The sequence below is a fragment of the Pleurodeles waltl genome, chromosome 3_1 (assembly GCF_031143425.1).
Source record: "Pleurodeles waltl isolate 20211129_DDA chromosome 3_1, aPleWal1.hap1.20221129, whole genome shotgun sequence".
NCBI classification, from domain to species: Eukaryota; Metazoa; Chordata; class Amphibia; order Caudata; family Salamandridae; genus Pleurodeles; species Pleurodeles waltl.
In genome coordinates this window covers 1,611,713,315-1,611,734,320 of record NC_090440.1, presented here as the reverse complement: position 1 = coordinate 1,611,734,320, position 21,006 = coordinate 1,611,713,315, and the positions used below count along the sequence as shown (strand labels likewise).

The 21,006-nt window shown below is 39.3% G+C and overlaps 1 protein-coding gene across 1 annotated transcript in view; it reads left to right on the top strand.

Moving 5' to 3' along the window:
• TTC21B (tetratricopeptide repeat domain 21B) overlaps positions 1-21,006 on the top strand; it is a 489,309-nt gene that overhangs the window by 309,677 nt on the left and 158,626 nt on the right. The window contains exons 18-19 of the mRNA XM_069225262.1: positions 3,746-3,884; positions 18,832-18,938. Of these exons, the coding sequence (XP_069081363.1) occupies positions 3,746-3,884; positions 18,832-18,938 (246 nt within the window). The remainder of the gene's footprint in view (positions 1-3,745; positions 3,885-18,831; positions 18,939-21,006) is intronic.

Genomic DNA, 21,006 nt, shown 5'->3' with positions numbered 1-21,006 from the left:
CGTGGCTATAGAAGTAATGCACCACCTGCATTGTGGCTGGAAAATCAATGCATCACCTGCATCGTGGATGGAAAAATGATGCAACACCCACTTGCGGCTGCTGAAAATGACACAGCCCCCGTGCAGCGCGGTTCTCCAACACTGTGCAGCCAGATTTCGCATGCAACATCGCTGGGTATCAAAATCAATGTGAGCCTTCATGGATCCGAGTTGCCTGTCTGGAAATCGACTGATCGCTCTCCTGTGGGAGAGAAAAACAACTTGCGAGTACGGAATTGACACATTGCTGACTTTTCCGACACATGCTCGCCCATGTTGCTTTATTTTTTACGCAAACCAGGTATTTGTGTAACAACAAAGTTTTCATTGTTTTCTACTAGAGTAAGACTCTTAAAATTCATAACTTTACTTGTGTAAGTTGGATGTTTGTTGTTTTGGTCTTGTGTGATTCAGATAAATATTGGCTATTTTTCTAACCAGGTATGGTGTCCATTTTGTATTGTTTTCACTGGATTACGGTGTGGGTTGATAATACACATTGCCTTTGAGATAAGCCTGACTGCATGTGCCAAGCTACCAAGGGGGTGAGCAGGGGTTTTCTTAAGTGTGTATCTCCATTGCCCTAACTACAGTGTGGGGCCCTGCTTAGACAGAGTGCAAACTAACTACCAACAAGAGACCCAATTTCTAACAATTAGTGGCACATTTTCTGAAAGAAGGTTTACCTTACTTATTTCCTCCCACCCCTTTAATTTTTCTGTGGGAAATTTGATTTTCTTTCAACTTTCTTGATGGCATCTCTTTCAAGCCGATGCACACTTGTCTAATTAAACTTCTTACTTTGAACACACAATTGATATTTGCATTAATGTCTATCCATAGACTGTGATATCTTCAGGCCCTTCCAGTTTGCCCATGTTTTTTCATTCCTGCGCCACCTTCCCCCCCACCTACCCCTCCCCCCCCACATGATTTCGACCTTTCACATGGCCTAGTCTATCGCTTTTCTGACTTTTTCATCTCCCTATCCCCACCAAGGAGGAGGAAATGCTACCTGAATTGGATTTGAGGCTTGCCGTCTCGCCCTCTGCTTCAAATGCACTCAACAACTTTAGCTGCACTTGGAGGTACAGAGTGGATGACCAACTACTTGAGGGTTTTGCTGGAGCCAAGAAAGGCAAGGCAATGACCAAATGTTTCATTTTATGTTGGGACCTCCTATGTATTGAGATCTGCTATACCAAGAAAGACCCCTGGAAGGCATTGATGCACACTCCACTATAGCCATGGCTGCTTTCACGGTACTAACCAGAGACTTTGCGGTGACTAACACCTTTTGGGCAGCCACGTGGTCATCCCTGCATAACTTGACCAAACATTACTGCCTCACAGCCCAAGCAAACTGTGACCTGCACTTTGTCAGGTCTGTGCTGTATTAGTTCCTTGGTTCATTGGCAGTAGTCATTCCCTCACCTCCCTCGTTCCAACCCTGACTTCCCAGAGGCATTGCTTTGGGACTCATGTTTAAGGTGAGGAATCTCCAGGGAGATCCATCTAACAGTGGAGTTACATACATACCTCATGTACTGATATTTCTGATGAATACATAATCTTTCTGCAGATGAGTGGATGGCTTGTATAATAAGATCCCAAGGCGTGCAAAAATGTTGTGCTGCTGTCATTAATGCTCACTCGTTTCCTCTCTACATTCCTCACTAAGAGACGGAAAACGTTTCAGGACCTGCTTTCTGTGCCTAGGTTAGTTCCTTTTATATGCTGGTGACATCATGTCTGACTGACAGAGTGACAGCTGTTGCAGCGCCGTGCTACCTGCTGATGCAGAAGCACCACCAGAAATATTGTTACCGGAAGAAAGTGGCTTTAATTGTATCCAAAATGGTAGCAGCAATAAACATAAAAGATTTAAAAAAATCATATATATATATATATATGGTTAAATGATCTGAGAAAAGGATTTTTTGTCTTTGTTTTATGAAGAACAATCTGTGAAACAAGGTGGTCTGCACATGGACAACAGGGAGAACCCTCAGGAATAAATAATATTGAGCACCTGTAACTTTGATATTAAAAAAAGAAAAGGGGAAAAGGAAAAAACTCAATAAATTGATGCTATTTCCTAATTCCATAAATATACAAGTAGTCATTCCTGAGAAGCAATGTGCAGAACAAGAAAGTTCAAGGTGCAAATAAAAAAAATGCAAGAGAAAAAATAAATTTGAGAAGAATAAGGAAAATGACAATTTGATACACAGGGAGGATATTTATATTTCCACGAAAGGTCCTTCAGTATTCAAAAAAAGAATCTCTTACATCCTCCCCTGAACTTGACACTGTTTTGTAATAAATCAGGTCAAACAAGCTGCGACATGTATAATGTATTTTTACCAAAAAATGAAATCTCATGTACTAGTTTTTTAGAGGACATATTTTACAGATCTTCAGAATAAGTTTTTAAAGGCTTCATATTTGTCAGATGTTGCAATGGTTTCTATCTTTTCCACGATGATTTCTCACCCAACATAACATGATTTGTGAGTATGCAGATTGTTTGAGGATGAAAGCTGATGTTTTACCACTGAAGAATCCTAGAAAAAAAGAAAGAATGCAAAACTTTCTAAATACGTCAATCAGTCTATACTATATTTTCACTATTTTAGAATTTGCAATATATCTTAATGTGTCATTAACTTCAGCAAATAGGATGGAGATAGGTGTTCAAATCGATGTTTTAAAAACAAAAAGAAGAACAATTAGAGCCTTTGTGATGTGTGTCCTCCATATTACACGTTCTTCTTAATCTATGCTTATGAAGTTGCTTAGTATTTAGTGAATCTATATCTCATCTATCGGAATGCGTCCGGTTTAAAAGAAAAATTGTATCCTACTAAAAAAGGATTTCTTTTTTTTTTTTTTTTAAACAAAAGGCTTTTGTCTCCATTAGACATGATTAACTTGCTTTGGCCCAGTGGAATTACTCTATACTGAGTGAACTTTCCCAGAAAGTGAGTCATGGCCCTGCCAAAGCAGAAGTGGAATGCTTTTGTCCTCAGACAAAAATAGCTTGTATGGAGATTGGTCCGAGATTTGCAAATTTTTTGGGGACTTAAGTAAGCATTACAATTGAAAATAAACATCTAAATAACATGCTATTAAATGTCTATATTTCCCCATGTATGACCTTTTATTGATGGAATGTATTACGATGAAAAGGACATTATGTAATTCAGATGCAAATCTCATATGTCATAAAAGTGGACAATTTGAATGTACAATGACATCTACAATCTGTGAAAATGAATGCACAGGATACTGGAATATTTTATGCCTGAGATCAAGAAAAACAGCTCCAATAAATGGGGATAGGATCTACTGGAGCGTCTCCTTAAAAAGCAGTGTTTTATATGTATTGGGCATGATAAAATGGTTTTAGCTGCAGATGCTTTATACAGAAATATGCTGTATTTGGAATGATGTTTTAATTAGATCTTTATAAAAAAAAAGATGGTTGAATTTGGCCAATATCAGAAGTGAATTTCCACAATGAAGAAAGAAAGTCCTCTCTTTCCTTATTGATTAGTTATGCATTAAGGTGGAATAGTAATAGAGAACCACTGATGAGTTTTCTTGACTGTTTTGTACTTTATTAAGAGGGGGTAAATCTGTTAACTAATCATGACTCTAAAGTACCATATTTAATTTACTGAGTTATATTTTCTGGATTTAGGCAATCAGTTATTATGAAGCCGCTTTGAAAACAGGTCAGCAAAACTTTCTTCGTTATGATCTAGCTGAGTTACTCCTGAAGCTTAAGCAATATGATAAGGCAGAAAGTGTGCTGCAGCAAGCGCTAGACCATGAACCAGGTAAGATTTAACATGAGACTAAAACACTGGTCCTTATTATGTACATATGTTGAGGAGGAATCTGTTTTTGGTAACATTTAACATTTATTTGTATCATTGCAATAGCCTACATGGAATTTTCATGAAAATTATATGTTTGTATTTTTGTTAACAGTGAAACGAATAAGTATTGGGTTGAGGGCCTAATATAACTATTCTGTTTATGCCCCCACTTTTAACCAGTTCTTTTCATCATCCGGATCATGAGACTCTTGTCATCCAAAAATGGTTTAAGGCTATGGCTCTGTTCTAAGTGCATTTTAACAGCTGTCGTATGGATTTGTCCAAAAGAGTGTTAGACCTGACAGCTTTAGGGTGGTCTTCCCCCAACATTTTGCCTGTCTCCCTCCAGTTTTCCAATGTTTTTTTAGCTGGTTTTAGGACTCTGCACACTTTACCACTGCTGACCAGTGCTAAAGTGCTTGTGCTCTCTCCTCTAAACATGGTAACATTGGCTCATACCCAATTGGCAATTTAATTTACCTGTAAGTCCCTAGTAAAGTGCAATACTTGTGTCCAGGATCTGTAAATTAAATGCTACTAGTGGGCCTGAAGCACTGATTGTGCCACCCACATAAGTAGCCCCTTAACCATGTCTCAGGCCTGCCATTGCAAGGCCTGTGTGTGCAGTTTCACTGCCACTTTGACTACTTGCCAAGCCTTAAACTCCCATTTTATTACATATAAGTCACCCCTAAGGTGGGTCCTGAGTAGCCCACTGGGCAGGATGCTACGTAAGTAAAAGGAAGGACATGTACTTGTAAGTTTTACATGTCCTGGTAGTGAAAAACTCCCAAAGTTGTTTTTCACTACTGTGAAGCCTGCTTCTCTCATAGGCCAGCCTTGGAAATTCCCTTATGTACTTTTAAGTGGTAATTTCTGATCTGAAAGGAGTAGCATTGCCATTTTTGGTATGCTCGGAGTGGTAGTGAGAACTCCTGCTTACTGGTGAAGTTGATTTAACATTACTATTTAGAAATACCACTCTTAGAAAGTAGGCATTTCTCTGCACTTAGTGCTCCCAGTGCCTTACAGCCTGTCTGCAATACACGTCTGGTCCGTGCTGGCTGACAGCTCCCCTTGTACATTTCACCCAGACAGCCATAAACCCAGGACACTCAGCTGCATCTGCATTCATCTGCATACTGATGGGTCTTCCTGGGCAGGAAGGGCGGAGGGGCTCTAACAGTTCAAAGGCTAGTGGCATGACTGTGCACAGAGGACTGATAACCCCCTCCACAGATCTCCTGGCAGACAGGGCCAGGTTGAAAGGGGAACTGATGCACTTGAAAACCACTCTTTGAAGCCTCCTCAACATATATATATATATATATATATATATATATATATATATATATATATTATATATAGTGGCATGCGTAGCTGCAGATACACATGCTGTGCATATCCTGCCATCTAGTCTTGGGCTCGGAGTGTTACAAGTTGTTTTTCTTCGAAGAAGTATTTTTTCGAGTCTGGGGATCGAGTGACTCCTCCTCTTGGTGATAGTGCACATGGGCATTGACTCCTTTGTTAGCTTGTTTTCTTTCCGACGTCGGGTTCAGACGTGTTCTCTCTCGCTCTGAAACTCTTGATTTGGAAACTTTATATTCGCTTTATTATACCGTCTGTATTGTTTCGACCTCGTTTACATCTGCAATCGATCCGATAGTACAGTTGGGATCAAGAAAACACGCTTTCAGGGGCTTGCACCCTTCTTGGGCCTGTTCAGGCCTACCACGCCATAGGCTGATGGATCGGTCTCCATTCAGATTCTGTCCCCGATGCCACGCAAAATTCCCTTACATTGACCAGCATGTGGTATGTAATCTTTGCCTTTCTCCTGAACATCGAGAGGAAGATTGTGAAGCTTGCCGGTCGTTTCGGTCAAAAAAGACACGCCTGACCGAAGAGCAAGAAGACTCAAAATGGCGTCGAAATATACAGAGTCCACCGACACCGTAGAGGAGGAGCAGGCACAGACGGCTGTTTTGATTCAGGATTCCGACTTCGAACCAGGATCAGAAGAAGACAGCCAACCTATCACAGCGGTTCAGCATGTGAGTACACCTGCCCCTACAACCACTTCCAAAAAATCTACCAAGTCCTTGGGTGCATCACTGCTGGAAAGCCATGGTCCCATCCAAAAGAAATTTGTCGGCGACCGGCCCTCGGGTTTGGCGCCCAAAAATGCCAAGTCACCCCATCAACAGGCCACGCCTGTTTTGGTACCGGAGTCGAGCAAAAAGATAAGAAGCTCAACCTCTGAGCTGAGCCGACGCCTACATTCTATAGAGTCGAAAATACAGCATCTGGCTTCGGAGCCGAAAACATCATTCTACACAGAAGAGACAGGACTTCGAGCTGTCTAAGGCATATGCCTAAGACAACTAGTGAGGAATCCTCTAAGGGCACAAAAACATCAGAATATCAAACAGAGGAATCTGATATCCAACCATTTTGGTGGTTATGGACAGTAAACCGAGAAGAATACATATCCATAAAGAAACAGGGAAAATTATTGCTTCTCCACATCCACAGACCAAAAGGAAGCTGGCATTTCAAGAGACTATTGACACTGCCCTGCCACCAGCAAAAAATGCTAAAAGAAAGAAGCCACTACCTCTCCATCTTTCTCCACCACATTCACCACAGCTCTCCTCTTCACCACCTACTACCCCACCACCACTACCTCCACCATCACACTCCTACACTTACTCACAGGGAGATACAGTGGACCCTTGGGACTTTTATGACTCGGAACCTATGCTGTTCAATGATCAGATCTTTATCCTACTAAACCTTCACCACCAGAGGATAGTACAGTTTACACACAAGTCATATCTAGGGCAGCCACATACCATGGGTGTTCAAATGCATGCAGAGCCCTTGGGAGAGGATTTTCTTTTCAATACATTATCCCCTACCCATACACGCTACCAGTGCTGCCTGGTATGCTTAGACACGCAGACGATATATTTAAAGAACCAGTCAAAGCTAGGGTTCTAACCCCAAGAATTGATAAAAAATATAATCCTGCATCAAAAGACCCAGTCTACATTACCCAACAACTGCCACAAGATTCCATTGTGGTCACTGCAGCCAGAAAACAGGCTTATAGTCAGTCTTAGGGGATACCCCACCCCCTGACAAGTAAAGTAGGAAGTTTGATGCTGCGGGTAAAAGGGTAGCTACACAAGCAGCTAATCAGTGACGTATTGCCAATTCCCAAGTCCTGTTAGCAAGGTATGACAGGGCACACTGGGATGAAATGCAAGAATTCTTGCAGTATCTACCCAAGGAGCACCAAAAGCAGTGCTTAATTTGTGCTTGTTGTTTCCGGTGCTGAGCACCAGCACTTATTTGTGAGGGCCGGGGCTTATTCTTATGCCTCAAGCATTTTCTGTGAGCAAAAGACACATATGGGAAAGACTGAAGAAGGAAAAACTAAAAAGAGTCATAAAGGGAGAAAGTAGAAAGTTGCAGGATGAGCTGAAGGGGCAGGAGTGGCCGTAAATGGTTTGAAGAGGCCTGAGATGGCTTCAGGATTACACTGCCTCAGTAATCAGTGCTGGTAGATTTAATTACAGCAGCCTCGTGTTTAAGGGCTTTGAGCACCGGCACCTCTTTATTTGCAAATTAAGCACTGACCAAAAGAGAGTGCAGCAAATTATTGAAGAGGGACAGGCTATTATTAATAACCAGATTAGATCTGCCCTAGACGCAGCTGACACTGCAGCTAGAGGTATCGACACTAGTGTAACAATATGACAACATGCATGGCTAAGGTCCTCCGGTTTTAAACCTGAAATACAGCAAGTAGTGCTTAACATGCCTTTCGATAAACAGCATCTATTCGGACCAGAAGTAGATACTATTATCGAGAAACCCTGAAAAGATTCAGACACTGCAAAAGCCATGGGAGCCCTATATACCACACCTTTTCGGGGTTCCTTTCGGAAACAACTGTTAATGGGAGGCTTCAAACCCCAAACTACAGAGACTTCCACCTCCCATCCCAACCAAATGCAGCAATATTATTCAAGAGGGTCATTTAGATGCTCTTTTAGAGGGCACAACTTTAGAGCCAGAGGAAAGTTTAAATGTCTCAAAAAGTGCTACCACACCCACAAAACAATGACTTCCTCAACATCCCGCAATTCCACATGCCTCCTATGGGAGGAAGACGGCAGCAGTTCCACTGTCACTGGCAAACCATCACCACAGATCAGTGGGTACTTTCAATTATCCGCAATGGTTATTGCCTAGAACTCATTTCTGCTCCACCAAATATTCCCCCTTGTTCTCACAGACTCTCTCCAGAACACACTGTTCTACTAAAACAAGAGGTATAATCCCGATTAATAAAAGGGGCAATAGAAATGGTTCCAGTCTCACTGCAGGGAAAAGGAGTATATTCTCTATAGTTCCTTATACCAAAAAAGGATGATACTCTCAGAACCATCCTAGATCTCAGACCTCTAAATCTATTCATCCTGTCTGAACATTTTCACATGGTCACTCTACAGGATGTAATTCCCCCTACTACAAAAACATGATTACATGACTGTGTTAGATCTCAAGGATGCCTACGTACACATTCCCATCATCCAGCTCACTGGAAATACTTAAGGTTCGTAATATCAGGCAAACACTACCATTTCAAAGTACTTCCCTTCAGCATAACAACAGCTCCAGGGGTTTTCACAAAATGTCTAGCTGTAGTAGCAGTTCACCTCAGACAACACATACATATCTTCCTTTATCTAGACGATTGGCTAATAAAATCCAGAAATATTCTACAGTGTCAACAACACACTCAATGCACAATAGATACCCTACACACATTAGGGTTCCCAATCAATTACCAAAAATCGCATCTTCAACCAGCACAGGTTCAACCTTACCTAGGTGCAATTCTCAATACTTAAAACACATTAGCCTACCCATATTCATAGAGTATACAGGCTTTTCAATACCTCATATCACAAAATCAGGTCAATCAAACTTACACTGTAAGATTTATCATGAAAATATTGGGAATGTTGGCATCATGCAGAGCAATAGTACTGCATGCAAGACTAAACGTGAGACCACTGAAACAGTGTCTCTCACAACAATGGTCTCAGGCACAGGGTCAGTTACAGGATCTAGTGTTGTTAGACAGCCAAACCTACAAATCTTTGCAATGGTGGAATCGCAACAGCTTAACAAAAGGAGGGCCATTTCAGGACCCAGTGCCACAGACCATAATGACAACAGATGCTTCAATGACAGGTTGCAGAGCTCATCTCAACAACCTAACCATAAAAGGGGAATGGGACTCAACACAATTAACCTATAACATAAACTATTTGGAATTGTTAGCTGTGTTCTTGGCCCTCAAAGCATTTCAACCTCTAATCACACACAAGACAGTCTTAATAAGAACAGACAACATGACAACAATGTATTATCTGAAAAAAGCAAGGGGGGACACATTCATCCTAATTGTCCCTTCTAGCTCAAGCAATATGGAAATGTGCAATTCACAATCCGATTTACTTACTAGCGGAATACATCCCAGGGATACACAACCAGTTAGTAGACCTACTAAGCAAGACGCAGCAACAAATACACAAGTGGGAGATTCACCCACAGGTACTTCAACATTACTTTCAAATGTGGGGAACACCAGACATAGACCTTTTCGCAACAAGTGAAAATGCAAAAAGCCAACACTTCGCATCCAGACACCCACACCCCGTCAGCCCAAGGGCTATGCTCTATGGATCAACTGGTCAGGGATACTTGCTTACGCTTTTCCCCCATCTCCCGTTAATTCTATTTCTAGTCAACAAAATGCGTCACACCTCTCTAACCATGATACTCATAGCTCCCACATGGCACGCCAACACTGGTACACAACACTCCTGGATCTGTCAGTAGTGCCCCATCACAAACTTCCAAACAGACCAAATCTGTTAACACAGAACAAAGGTCAAATCAGGCATCCCAATCCCAGTGTTCTCATCTTAGCGATTTGGCTCCTGAAATCATAGAGTTTGGATATTTACACCTTCCATTAGAATGTATGGACGTTCTAAAACAAGCAAGTAAACCAACAACCAGACAATGCTATGCAAATAAGTGGAAACGGTTTGTATACTACTGCCAACCTAAAAATATAGATCCACTTAAAGCATCAGTACAAGATATTAAGTGCTATTTGCTTTATTAACAAAAAGCAAACTTAGCCTTTTCCTCTGTTTAAAGTGCATTTAACAGCCATATCAGCATACCTACAAACCATACAACATACTTCTCTCTTTAGAGTTCCTGTCATAAAAGGTTTTATGGAAGGACTTAAATGCATTATTCCACCCAGAACTCCACCAGTTCCTGCATGGAATCTTAATATTGTACTCACAAGACTAATGGGACCACCATTCGAACCCATGCACTCCTGTGATATTCAATTTCTCATATGGAGAGTTGCTTTCTTTGTAGCAATTACTTCATTAAGAAGAGTGAGTGAAATTCAGGCATTTACTCTAGAGGAACCGTTCTTCCAAGTTGTCAGAGTCACCAGATCCTCGGGGTCTGTGCACGTTCCCAACACGTCCACCACTGAACAGCTCCAAGACTCTGATAGATAAATCACAGAGACTGAGCGAGTTCAAGAGGGGAAGAGGGGATTAGGAAGGGAACAGCTAGGAAGGAGACCTGTAGTAAGAAAAAGGTTAGAACACACAATATGAAAATTATATCTCCTGAAATCAATACTAGACTATGAATCTAAGCCTAGTCACTCTGAAAACATGAACAATCTAAGAGTTAAGTTTAAAATGACTAAGTTTCAAGATGGCCGGATACCTGTAAGGGAATCAAGATGAATTAAATGAAAACTTTTTTATTCAAGTACTTTCCTTTACATGAGAATCAGAAAAAACATTCTGACTAAATTTTAAACCAGTCATAGAAATCCTGTTTTGAGAATGTATACTAGGACCATACAATATTGCATCTAGAAACTCTGTGTACTCTTAAAATGTTTCAACACAAATTGCGCATATTGCAGATATATATATATATATATGTATGTATGTGTGTATGTATATATATATATATATATATATATATATAGTAAACACCATAAAAGGATTGTGCACCATGAATAACACAATATGGATTCAGGAAACAAATCACATAACTTGTCAACTCGAATATTACATAATAAATATCTTAGAATAGTGGCATACAATAAACATGAAATAAACTCGAGGAGAGAATCGTGTGTCTTGCCGATTCGAGTGTCACCATGTAAAATACCAAGAAATGGTAGCACGCAATGAATATCAAAGTCAAATCAACATTAATCGAATCGTGCGTCATGCCGATTCGTAAAACACGATGTAAATGTCAAGAAATAACAGCTCACAATAAATAACAAGATCAAAGTACAATTAAACGAATTGCGCTTCTTTTGCCGATTCTTAAGCCACCATGTAAATGTCAAGAAATGGTAGCGCGCAATGAACAACAAAGTTAAATCCTCAAGAAACGAGTTGCGCGTCTTGCCAATTCGTAAAACATCATGTAAATGTCAAGAAATAGTAGCGCGCAATGGACGACAATGTTTAAACACCATAAAACGAATCGCGCGTCTTGCCGATTCTTAAGCCACCATGCCAGTGTCAAGAAATGGTAGCACGCAATGAATAACAAAGTCAAACCTTTATGAAACAAATCGTGCGTCTTGCCTATTTGTAAACTACTATATAAATGTCAAGAAATGGTAGCGCGCAAGTAATCTGTTACTCATTTAAGAATTAAACCAAGAATATGAAAATTCTCAATAACGGTGTCGGAACAGTCCAACCACCGTCTTACCGCCTGGAACAATGATCACCAATGAAGGATGAAGGGCAGAAGACTGGAAGATCCAAATAGGCCGCCGGGACAGGAGCTCAGGAAGAAGCTGTTGCTCTGCACCGGGACCTCTGAATAGTGAGCACTGGGAGTTGGGCTGGCTCTCTTTTATAAAGTCTTGGCCCAGCCCAGAACCACGCCCAGGCATGTTGCAGGGAAAGTCTATGGAAGGCCCTGGAAAGGGGCCACACCCTAACACACTCTGAAAACCTGCAGCAATACATTGCAAAGGAACAGTATTTGTAAGCATATTAAAAATACGTTTTCAGGATTGAACTCTGCAATGCAAAAGGTTAAACCACAAAATATCAGCACAATGCATAAATTACGTTGGTTTGAGAGTGCTGGGTGTTTGCATTTTTGTCGCCAATAGAGCGCGTACTGCTCTGGTGTTGACACAAGTACACAAACACAAAGTTGTACTTAGGACAAACCGAAGATTTATACCAAAAGTAGTTTCACCTTTTCACATTAATCAGTCAGTGGAATTGCCAGTCTTCTTTCCACAGCCAGACTCTACTGCTGAAAGAGCTCTACACACACTTGACCTTAAAAGAGTTCTAATGTACTACGTTGGCAGAACAAAAGATTTTAGGAAAACTAAACAGCTTTTTGTTGCTTTCCAACAACCACATAAAGGTAATCCCATTTCAAAACAAGGATTAGCTAGATAGATTGTGAGATGTATTCAAACATGTTATATTAAAGCAAAAAGGCAACTATTAATAGCTCCTAAAGCGCATTCCACTAGGAAAAAGGGTGCCTCTATGGCATTCTTAGGAAACATACCAATGGCAAACATATGCAAAGCTGCCACATGGTCCACACCACATACATTCACAAAGCATTATTGTGTGGATGTTTTATCAAAGCAACAAGCCAATGTTGGACAAGCAGTGCCACATCAACACCTACAGGCTAGCAACCACTTTATCAGGAGGAGAACTGCTTTTTAGTCTATGCACACCATGTGTATCCGCAGCTACACATGCCACCGAACGGAAAATGTCACTTACCCAGTGTACATCTGTTCATTGCATGTAGTGCTGCAGATTCACATGTGCCCTCCCTCCTCCCCGGGAGCCTGTAGTCCTTGCAGTACTCATTTGTACATATGCATATATATATTTATATTTGCATGGACATCTTATTCACTTATCACATGTAGTTGTACACACATATTCTTTCACTCTATCACTCCTTCCTATACACTTCTGCGGGAAAACAATCTAACAAAGGAGTCAATGCCCATGCGCACTATCACCGAGAGGAGGAGTCACTCGAGCCCTTGATTAAAAAAAAATACTTCTTTGAAGAAAAACAAATTGTAACACTCCGAGCCCAGCACTAGATGGCAGGATATGCACAGCATGTGAATCTGCAGCACTACATGCCACAAACAGATGTACACTGGGTAAGTGACATTTTCCATAAATATATATGTGTGTGTGTGTATATATATATATATATATATATATATACATATATATATATATATATATATATATATATATATATATATATATATATATATATATATATATATAAAAAGAGGAGAAATGTCCTGACAAGCGTGTTGTGGCGCACTTATTTCACCGGTGGTGCTGATTGAAGGCAGGACGTCCGTATTTCAAAAGAAGGGGATTTCTCTTTCACTTTGTCAAGAGAAAAGAACCGCACTCCGTCGTTGTGCAATTAATAATTAAACTTTTATTCCATTTGTGGGATTACAAACAAACAAGACAGGAATCCCCTGACGCGTTTCGGTCACACTGGACCTTGTTCACATACATACATACATATATATATATATATATATATATATATATATATATTTCTCCAAAAACACAATATATAAAAATCTAAGTCTGGCACTCCTTACAAAAATATGATGGTCTTCATTTATTCAAAATCATTTATTAAAAAAATTCCATAAAGCAGAAACATAGGGCGACGCGTTTCAACCTTCGCGGTCTTCTTCCTTGGCCCTTCTTACAATACATGTCTAACAAAGTAAATGTGGCCCGCCCATTTTGTTGTCTATATATCCCCTCATCAATAGACATAGAAAAGATACCATTTTTTTTTTTGTAAACTTTTTTTTTTATTCCTCCTATCCAGTAACGTATCCAGTAGCGCGACATTGTAATCTGGCACATGAGGGGAAAGTCGAGAAAATGAGATTTTTTTTTGGCATAGACAGGGTCCTTGCCACTCCTAGAGGAGGGGACAGAGAAAAACAACTAAGGAGATTGGAGTCTGAATATATTATTCAGTTAAACAGTCGTCATCCCTGGGGATTGAACAAGGATGAAGAACTTTTTGTACATATTGGTTAATATGAAGATACCAGGGTAGGGTCTGACCAGATAAGTTTAGGCTATCTATGAGTTTTTGTTGAAAGGTTTATTGAAATATTAATTTGACGATTTATTGTGTTAGGAATAGTGGCTTACCCAACCAGCAGAAATATTTTTGATGATACTCGCTATTGTAAACGTAAATGGACATTTAGAAAGAAAATGCGAAAGAATACATTTCTATGCTTATATGTAGATGCACATATAGAAGAAAGGGGAAGGAGGAATAAAAAAATTAAAAAAAATAAAATAAAAAAACGGTATCTTTTCTATGTCTATGGATGAGGGGATATATAGACAACAAAATGGGCGGGCCACATTTACTTTGTTAGACATGTATTGTAAGAAGTGCCAAGGAAGAAGACCGCGAAGGTTGAAACGCGTTGCCCTATGTTTCTGCTTTATGGAATTTTTGGAATAAATGATTTTGAATAAATGAAGACCATTATATTTTTGTAAGGAGTGCCAGACTTAGATTTTTATATATTGTGTTTTTGGAGAAATTTAAAATGGGTCCTGTGCCCATTAACTGAGCACCAACCTCGACAGGCGAGCCCTGGAAGGACCACAGGATTACCTTTGGCTAATATATATATATAATTAATCAGATTTTTATTAAATATTAAGGTTTTACAGAGTCCTGGAAAGAAATGTCAACGCGTTTCGGCAGAACGCCTTCAACTGGACAAATCTGGCTAACAAGCCGGCACCGTATATATACAAATTGAACTCCATCCTTTGTTTTCATGACATTCTATTGTGAACTACTACAGCGGCCAATTTAACACATGCAAAAACCTAGGGTTTAAGCTTGGCTATCAATATGGGGATTGCTTCCAACAATTTAAACACCGATAGGAGATATATATCACATAATACTCATGAATACATACTATATAACATTAATTGAATGTAATAAAAATCCTTAAATATTACAAACATGAGATTATGTGCTAATACATAACTTGGACCAATGTTGTCAATTTTTTATCAACCTCCATCATTTTAATTTGTCAATTATTTGTAGGACATATTATTCAATGTGTGTTTTAAAATAAAATAAGGATGACTAATTATTTTAAATAAAATTATCTTAAATATTGTAGATATTACATAGTGCTAAAAGACATTATAAATAGTTTTTAGTATAAGAAATTTAATCAATACATATACGCCAATCAATAGAATAATTATCACATGGCTCAATGTCAATTAATCTGTAATCTAATTATAATTTACACTATCTATAGTTACAATCAAATATATTTCCACTTCACTTGTTTGCCTACATATTATTATCCATATAAGTATGACATATAAATATATTGGTTCAAAAATTATATCTCATTGTGTCTAGGTGTAATAAATTATTATCCAGAAAGCAATACATTTTAATGTTGTATATCCAAAATTGACCTATTAGGATCTCAATTGTGAGTTTCCTAATTTACGCATGTGTTTAATAATGGAATTAGAGAGAGGCCGACCATAGACTAAAGTGCATAGTGCTAATAATATAACAATATATAAAAATATTTTTATATTTAAAAAGGTGTATATAACTGGTGCAAAACAGTGCTAAAAACAATTTATATATATATAATACAAAAGTCACATATTTATTTTCACTCTTCTAAATATTAAATTCTACGGGAAGAAAAGTCTTAAAGAGTTGTAAAGATAATCTAGTGTAAGAAGATTTTCTCTCATCAGACATCAATTAAAGACAAATGTGTTTTCCTGATTGCCTATAAAATCACTTTTAACAGAAAAATCATCCCTAAAATATGGAGATAAAAGTGGAGATGTTATGACCACAATTAATTGTGAGTACAACCACCCAACACTAAGAGTCGCTCTATCAATGCAGTAAACAATCATTTTTTCATTTTAGATGGACATATAATTCAGCATCAAGATTATGTCCCCCAGGGATTCAGAGCCTAGTAGTAGAATCATCTTCGATTCCATTTGTCTAAGCTCCAATGTTCTATCACCTGCTCTGGGATTATTTTTAATAGATTTAATGCTGTAAAAAGATAATGTGCTGCAATCACCTTTATGTATATCCCAAAAATGTTTGGCCAAGGGATATGTTCTATCTTGATTTTTGATGGCTCTGAAGTGTTGGAAAAATCTGACTTTTAGTTTGTGGATGGTGCTGCCAATGTATTTTTTGTGACAACCACATTCAATAACATAAATCACAAATTCCGTGTCGCAAGTGATGCGGTCTTTAATCTCACAATAGCGACCCTCAAAAGTTTGAAATTTCTGCATGTTCTGTGCATACTTGCAAGCCTTACAGTGGCCACATTTCCAAAATCCTAAGCTTTTTTGGCTCAACCAGGACGTGCTAGTTTTTGTGGAGAAAAAACTTTCAGTTAGATGGTCCCCTAGACGGACGAGGACCAATACTATCCCTAATGATGGGATCATTCTGTAGAATGTGCCAGGTTTTCTGCAGTATGGTTTTCAATAAATCATGTTGTTGATTATATTGCAAGAACATTCTGGGAAATGAGGATCACTATTTTTTGATGTGTTGTTAAAAAGTAACTCATCTCTGCTTTTATTTCTAACTCTATTCTGTGCATCCACTAAGATTTTAAGAGGATAGCCTCTGCTTAGAAATCTTTCCATCATGGTCCTAATCTCCAAATCATATCTACTCTCATCGGAGCATATTCTGCGAGCCCACAGAAACTGGCTATATGGTATGCTCCATTTCAATGCCGTGGGATGTCCACTATTGGCATGTAATATGTAGTTACATGCAGTGGGTTTGCGATATATGGTGGTCTCTAGATGATCATTTTTTACCTCCAGTAGGACATCTAAGAATTCAATGGTCTCTCTGCTAAACCCGGCTTCTAGGTGAATGTCAAATTCATTGTTGTTTAATATATTTATATATTCCAACAATAATTGATCAGTGCCATCCCAAATAATAAACAGATCATCAATGTAGCGCACCCACAGTACAACTCTATCCATATAGATGATGTTGTTTTCGGACCATGCCACCTCCTTCTCCCACCAGCCCATATATAAGTTGGCATACGTGGGAGCAAACAAAGCCCCCATAGCTGTCCCTTGTTTTTGTAAAAAACAATCATTGTCAAAGAGAAACAGATTGTGGGTTAAGCAAAATTGTAGCATGGATAAGAGCATATCAGTGTGCTCTAAAAATTCAATAGGTCTTGTTTGTAAAAAAAATATCTACATGCTCTTAATCCATATTGATGTTTGATAGAGGTGTACAAGGAGGCCACATCCATGGTGACCATCAAATAATCTGTATGCCATGGAATATTGTGTATCTTAGCCAGAAAGTCATTGGTGTCACATAGGTACGATGGTAATTCGGTAACATAGGTGCACAGAAACAGAAACAATATATATGTGTTTGTGTGTTTATGTATGTACTGGGTCTGTGACCCCCTAAAATCAGACACTTCTGAACCTACAACTGGACTCAGTCAGAGGGACGGCTATGCTGCCCAAAGGACGCATCTGGACTGCTTTTCTGGAAAGACTGTTCTCCTGCTTGTTGGCCTGCTGGCCCTTGACTATGCTGGAAGGACTCTGCCTTCCCCCACAAGTGATCTCCAAAGGCTTGGACTGAGCTTGCCCCCCCGTTCTGAAGTCTCAGGACCCCCTTAAACTTCATGTGAAGGAGAAAATTCACAGCACCTGAAAAAGGAAGCAACACCTGCAAATCTTGACACAACGCTTGCAGAATTGACGCAGTGCCTGTCTTTCGAATGAAAAATCGTTGCATTGCCTGCTGGATCAACACAGTACCTATTACCTCTTCATAACACGTTTTGGATTTTCCACGCATCGTCTCTAGGCAGCAAAATGTCCCCACATCTCAGTGAGGATCCAAGTCGGCACTCGCAGAAATCAATGCATCACCGTGCTGCGTGGAAGGAAACAACACATCACCTTTGCAATGCCAGAAAACCAACTCATTGCTTTACTTTCCAACGCATCTCCCCCTTTGCGGCTATCTACGTTATGTTTGCTGCATCCCAGGTACTGTGTGTTTAAAAAAATACATCCACTGATTCTCAAGTATTGATTCATTTACACGTTTAAAAAGGGATATCTTGACTTGTTCATATTGGATTTTTGTTGTATTGGTCTTATTGTATTCAGATAAATATTACCAAGTTTTCTAACCTGGTGTGGAGTGCTTTTGTGGTGGTTTCACTGGTTTACTGTATTAGTTACTGAACAAATACTTTACAGATTGCCTTCTAACTTAAGCCTGCCTGCTCTATTCCAAGCTACCGTAGGGTGAGCACAGGCTAATTTAGGTTGTGTTGTGGCTTACCCTGACTAGGATTGTGTCCCTACTTGGACAGGTTGCACACCTCTGCCACTTAGAGACCCACTTTCTAACACAGAGCACCTGCAGCTTAGTTATTTTGTCCCAAATTAGTGTTTTCTTTCTCTTCGTCTGTAGTGCAACATTTCGGAAGGTTGAGCATGACAAACTCAAGATAACCAAACATACATAAATCAGAAACAGTATTCAACTTTGTTCTTTTGTACTGTATACACTCCATGTGATGTTTCCATGAAGTTCACTTTGATTTATTCTTATGTTTTCTTTGTTTTTGTTCAAGTAAATGAACTCTCAGCACTTATGGATGATGGGCGCTACCAAGTACTCCTAGCAAAAACATTCAGCAAAATGGAAAAGACTGATGAAGCTATTGTTTCACTACAGCGGGTATGTTTGGAACTCATAGTAGTCACAGAGTAATTGCATTTTTTCTCTTCAAGCATTCATTTAATAAGTGTTATAAAGCTTTACATGGGCTACATTTGGCATATTCAGTCAAGCTAGACAGGACGTTGAAGTGTTTGTAGATGAAGGTTCTTGACCTAGTATCTACCTGCAGATTTGATAGAGGTGATGGTTTTAGGGTTCAATTTAACAGGCTTTATGTAGCTGTTTGACTTTGCTCTTTTTCATATGTTGCTTTCCAAAGATTTGTAAACTTCTCTTCAGAAATTTTGTTACTGTATGGGATATGGGGTCCACCCTGAGGGGTTTATTTAAACAAGGACTCTGTGTCCCAAATGCCTGTGCAGCGAGTACCTTCTTTAGTGCCATCTCAAATGTTATCTCTGGTGCACAGGGCATGAATTGTGCAAGGGTATGCTCATTTGGATAGCATTAGTGTCATAAAGGTGATAGGCTGTGGCTACAGGCACTTTTAAGTCCAATTCTGCATGGGCTCTCCATCCCACTGATTTCCTGCAGGGCCTCTGTTCAGATTTCATCAATGTTGTACAAGGCAAAAATTATGCCCGACCCATTTGCAGAGCAAGTGCATGGGTAATGCCTTGGCGAAGGCTAGGCCATGGTCACCTTTCACATCCAGAAGAGTCTCCTGAAGTGTGTATAATGCACTTTACAGACAGCCATAAATAAAATGTGGATAGGGGATATTAGGACATGGACAGTTCCTCTTTCATCTGTTTATTTGCAATGTGATGCTGCTATTTCATGCGATACTGTTGATTTCTATTTGCTGTTAAGCATTCTACTATGGACCACACATTGCTTGAATCTGTTGTGTAGAAAGAGTGATCTCTGACAATGCCTGTCCCCTTGAGCTGGTTGGCAGTTTCCTTGCTGAGAACTTGTCCTTGCTTGGCTAACATCAGAAAGATAATGAAGGATAACTAGGTACTGTTAAAGCTATGGGTAAGAGGAAGAATGCATCATCGTCAACGGTAGCTACCTCTAACGGAAAACCTATTGTGTACACTGTTGCTGTAGTGAAACTTAAGTCATTATGAAAGACACCCGTGAGTAAACCCACACAGAGGCACCAGAGTCCTGTATCACTAATAAATAAAAAATACAAGATGGTACAGTTCTGGAACGTTTCTGTAAAACATCATCTGGGTTCCACTGTTAATTCTGAACTCTCCTTATTTCAAGACAAGTGAATATGATCACTTCTGTGTCCAAGGCCCATTCTGTGTCATATCTTGTCTGCTTGATTAGCAGGAATGGACCCAGGAATAACTTCTAATTTTATTGTTTTTGATTCAGAGCGCCCATCTTATCTATGCAAAAGTTAATGCTTTAAAGGTGATGCCATATACTGACCGTGGTAATTCCATACTGTAGCAAACTCTTCCTTTCTGTGTGGTCACTGTAGATTTTTCACCTATCTCTGGAATTTACATTTGTTGGTTTTAGGACTTTGTATGCTACGATACTTCCATTCAGTGCCACAATGTATGTATTCTGTCCCTGAAATTGTATTGTAAAATTAGTTTCACCCAAATGGTTTATTTAAATGTGCAGTTAAGACCATTTGACATAGAAGTTGCACCAGTGGCATATAAGTTAAATGTCATATGTTGGCTGGAGTGTGTAATTGTACCACGCACAGATTTGACACAATTGTATGTTCTCTGGGAGCACCAGTGTGCCAAGGTAAGGCTGCAGTTTAAAAGCACTTTTAGTGACACATAGCAAGGGAAATATTGCCTTGGTCATGTAGAAAAGCCTGTTTTAGTATGTTGTACGTCTCCCCTGAAGGGTGCATTTGCGCTCTCACGGCTTGCTGCCTAAGGTATAAAAATGTGGCATACTACGTATGGGGGGAATATTATGCCCTCTTAGCAAGCAATTAGCCAAAAGCTATTTTCTCTGTGTAGGTAAAGCTACATTTTCTGAAAACAGTACTAGATTGGAATAAAATTCTTATTTTATGCCTTGACCTGAGAGAATGCTATAAAATATTTGCAGTTTATTTTTCAGTTTGTTTCAAAAA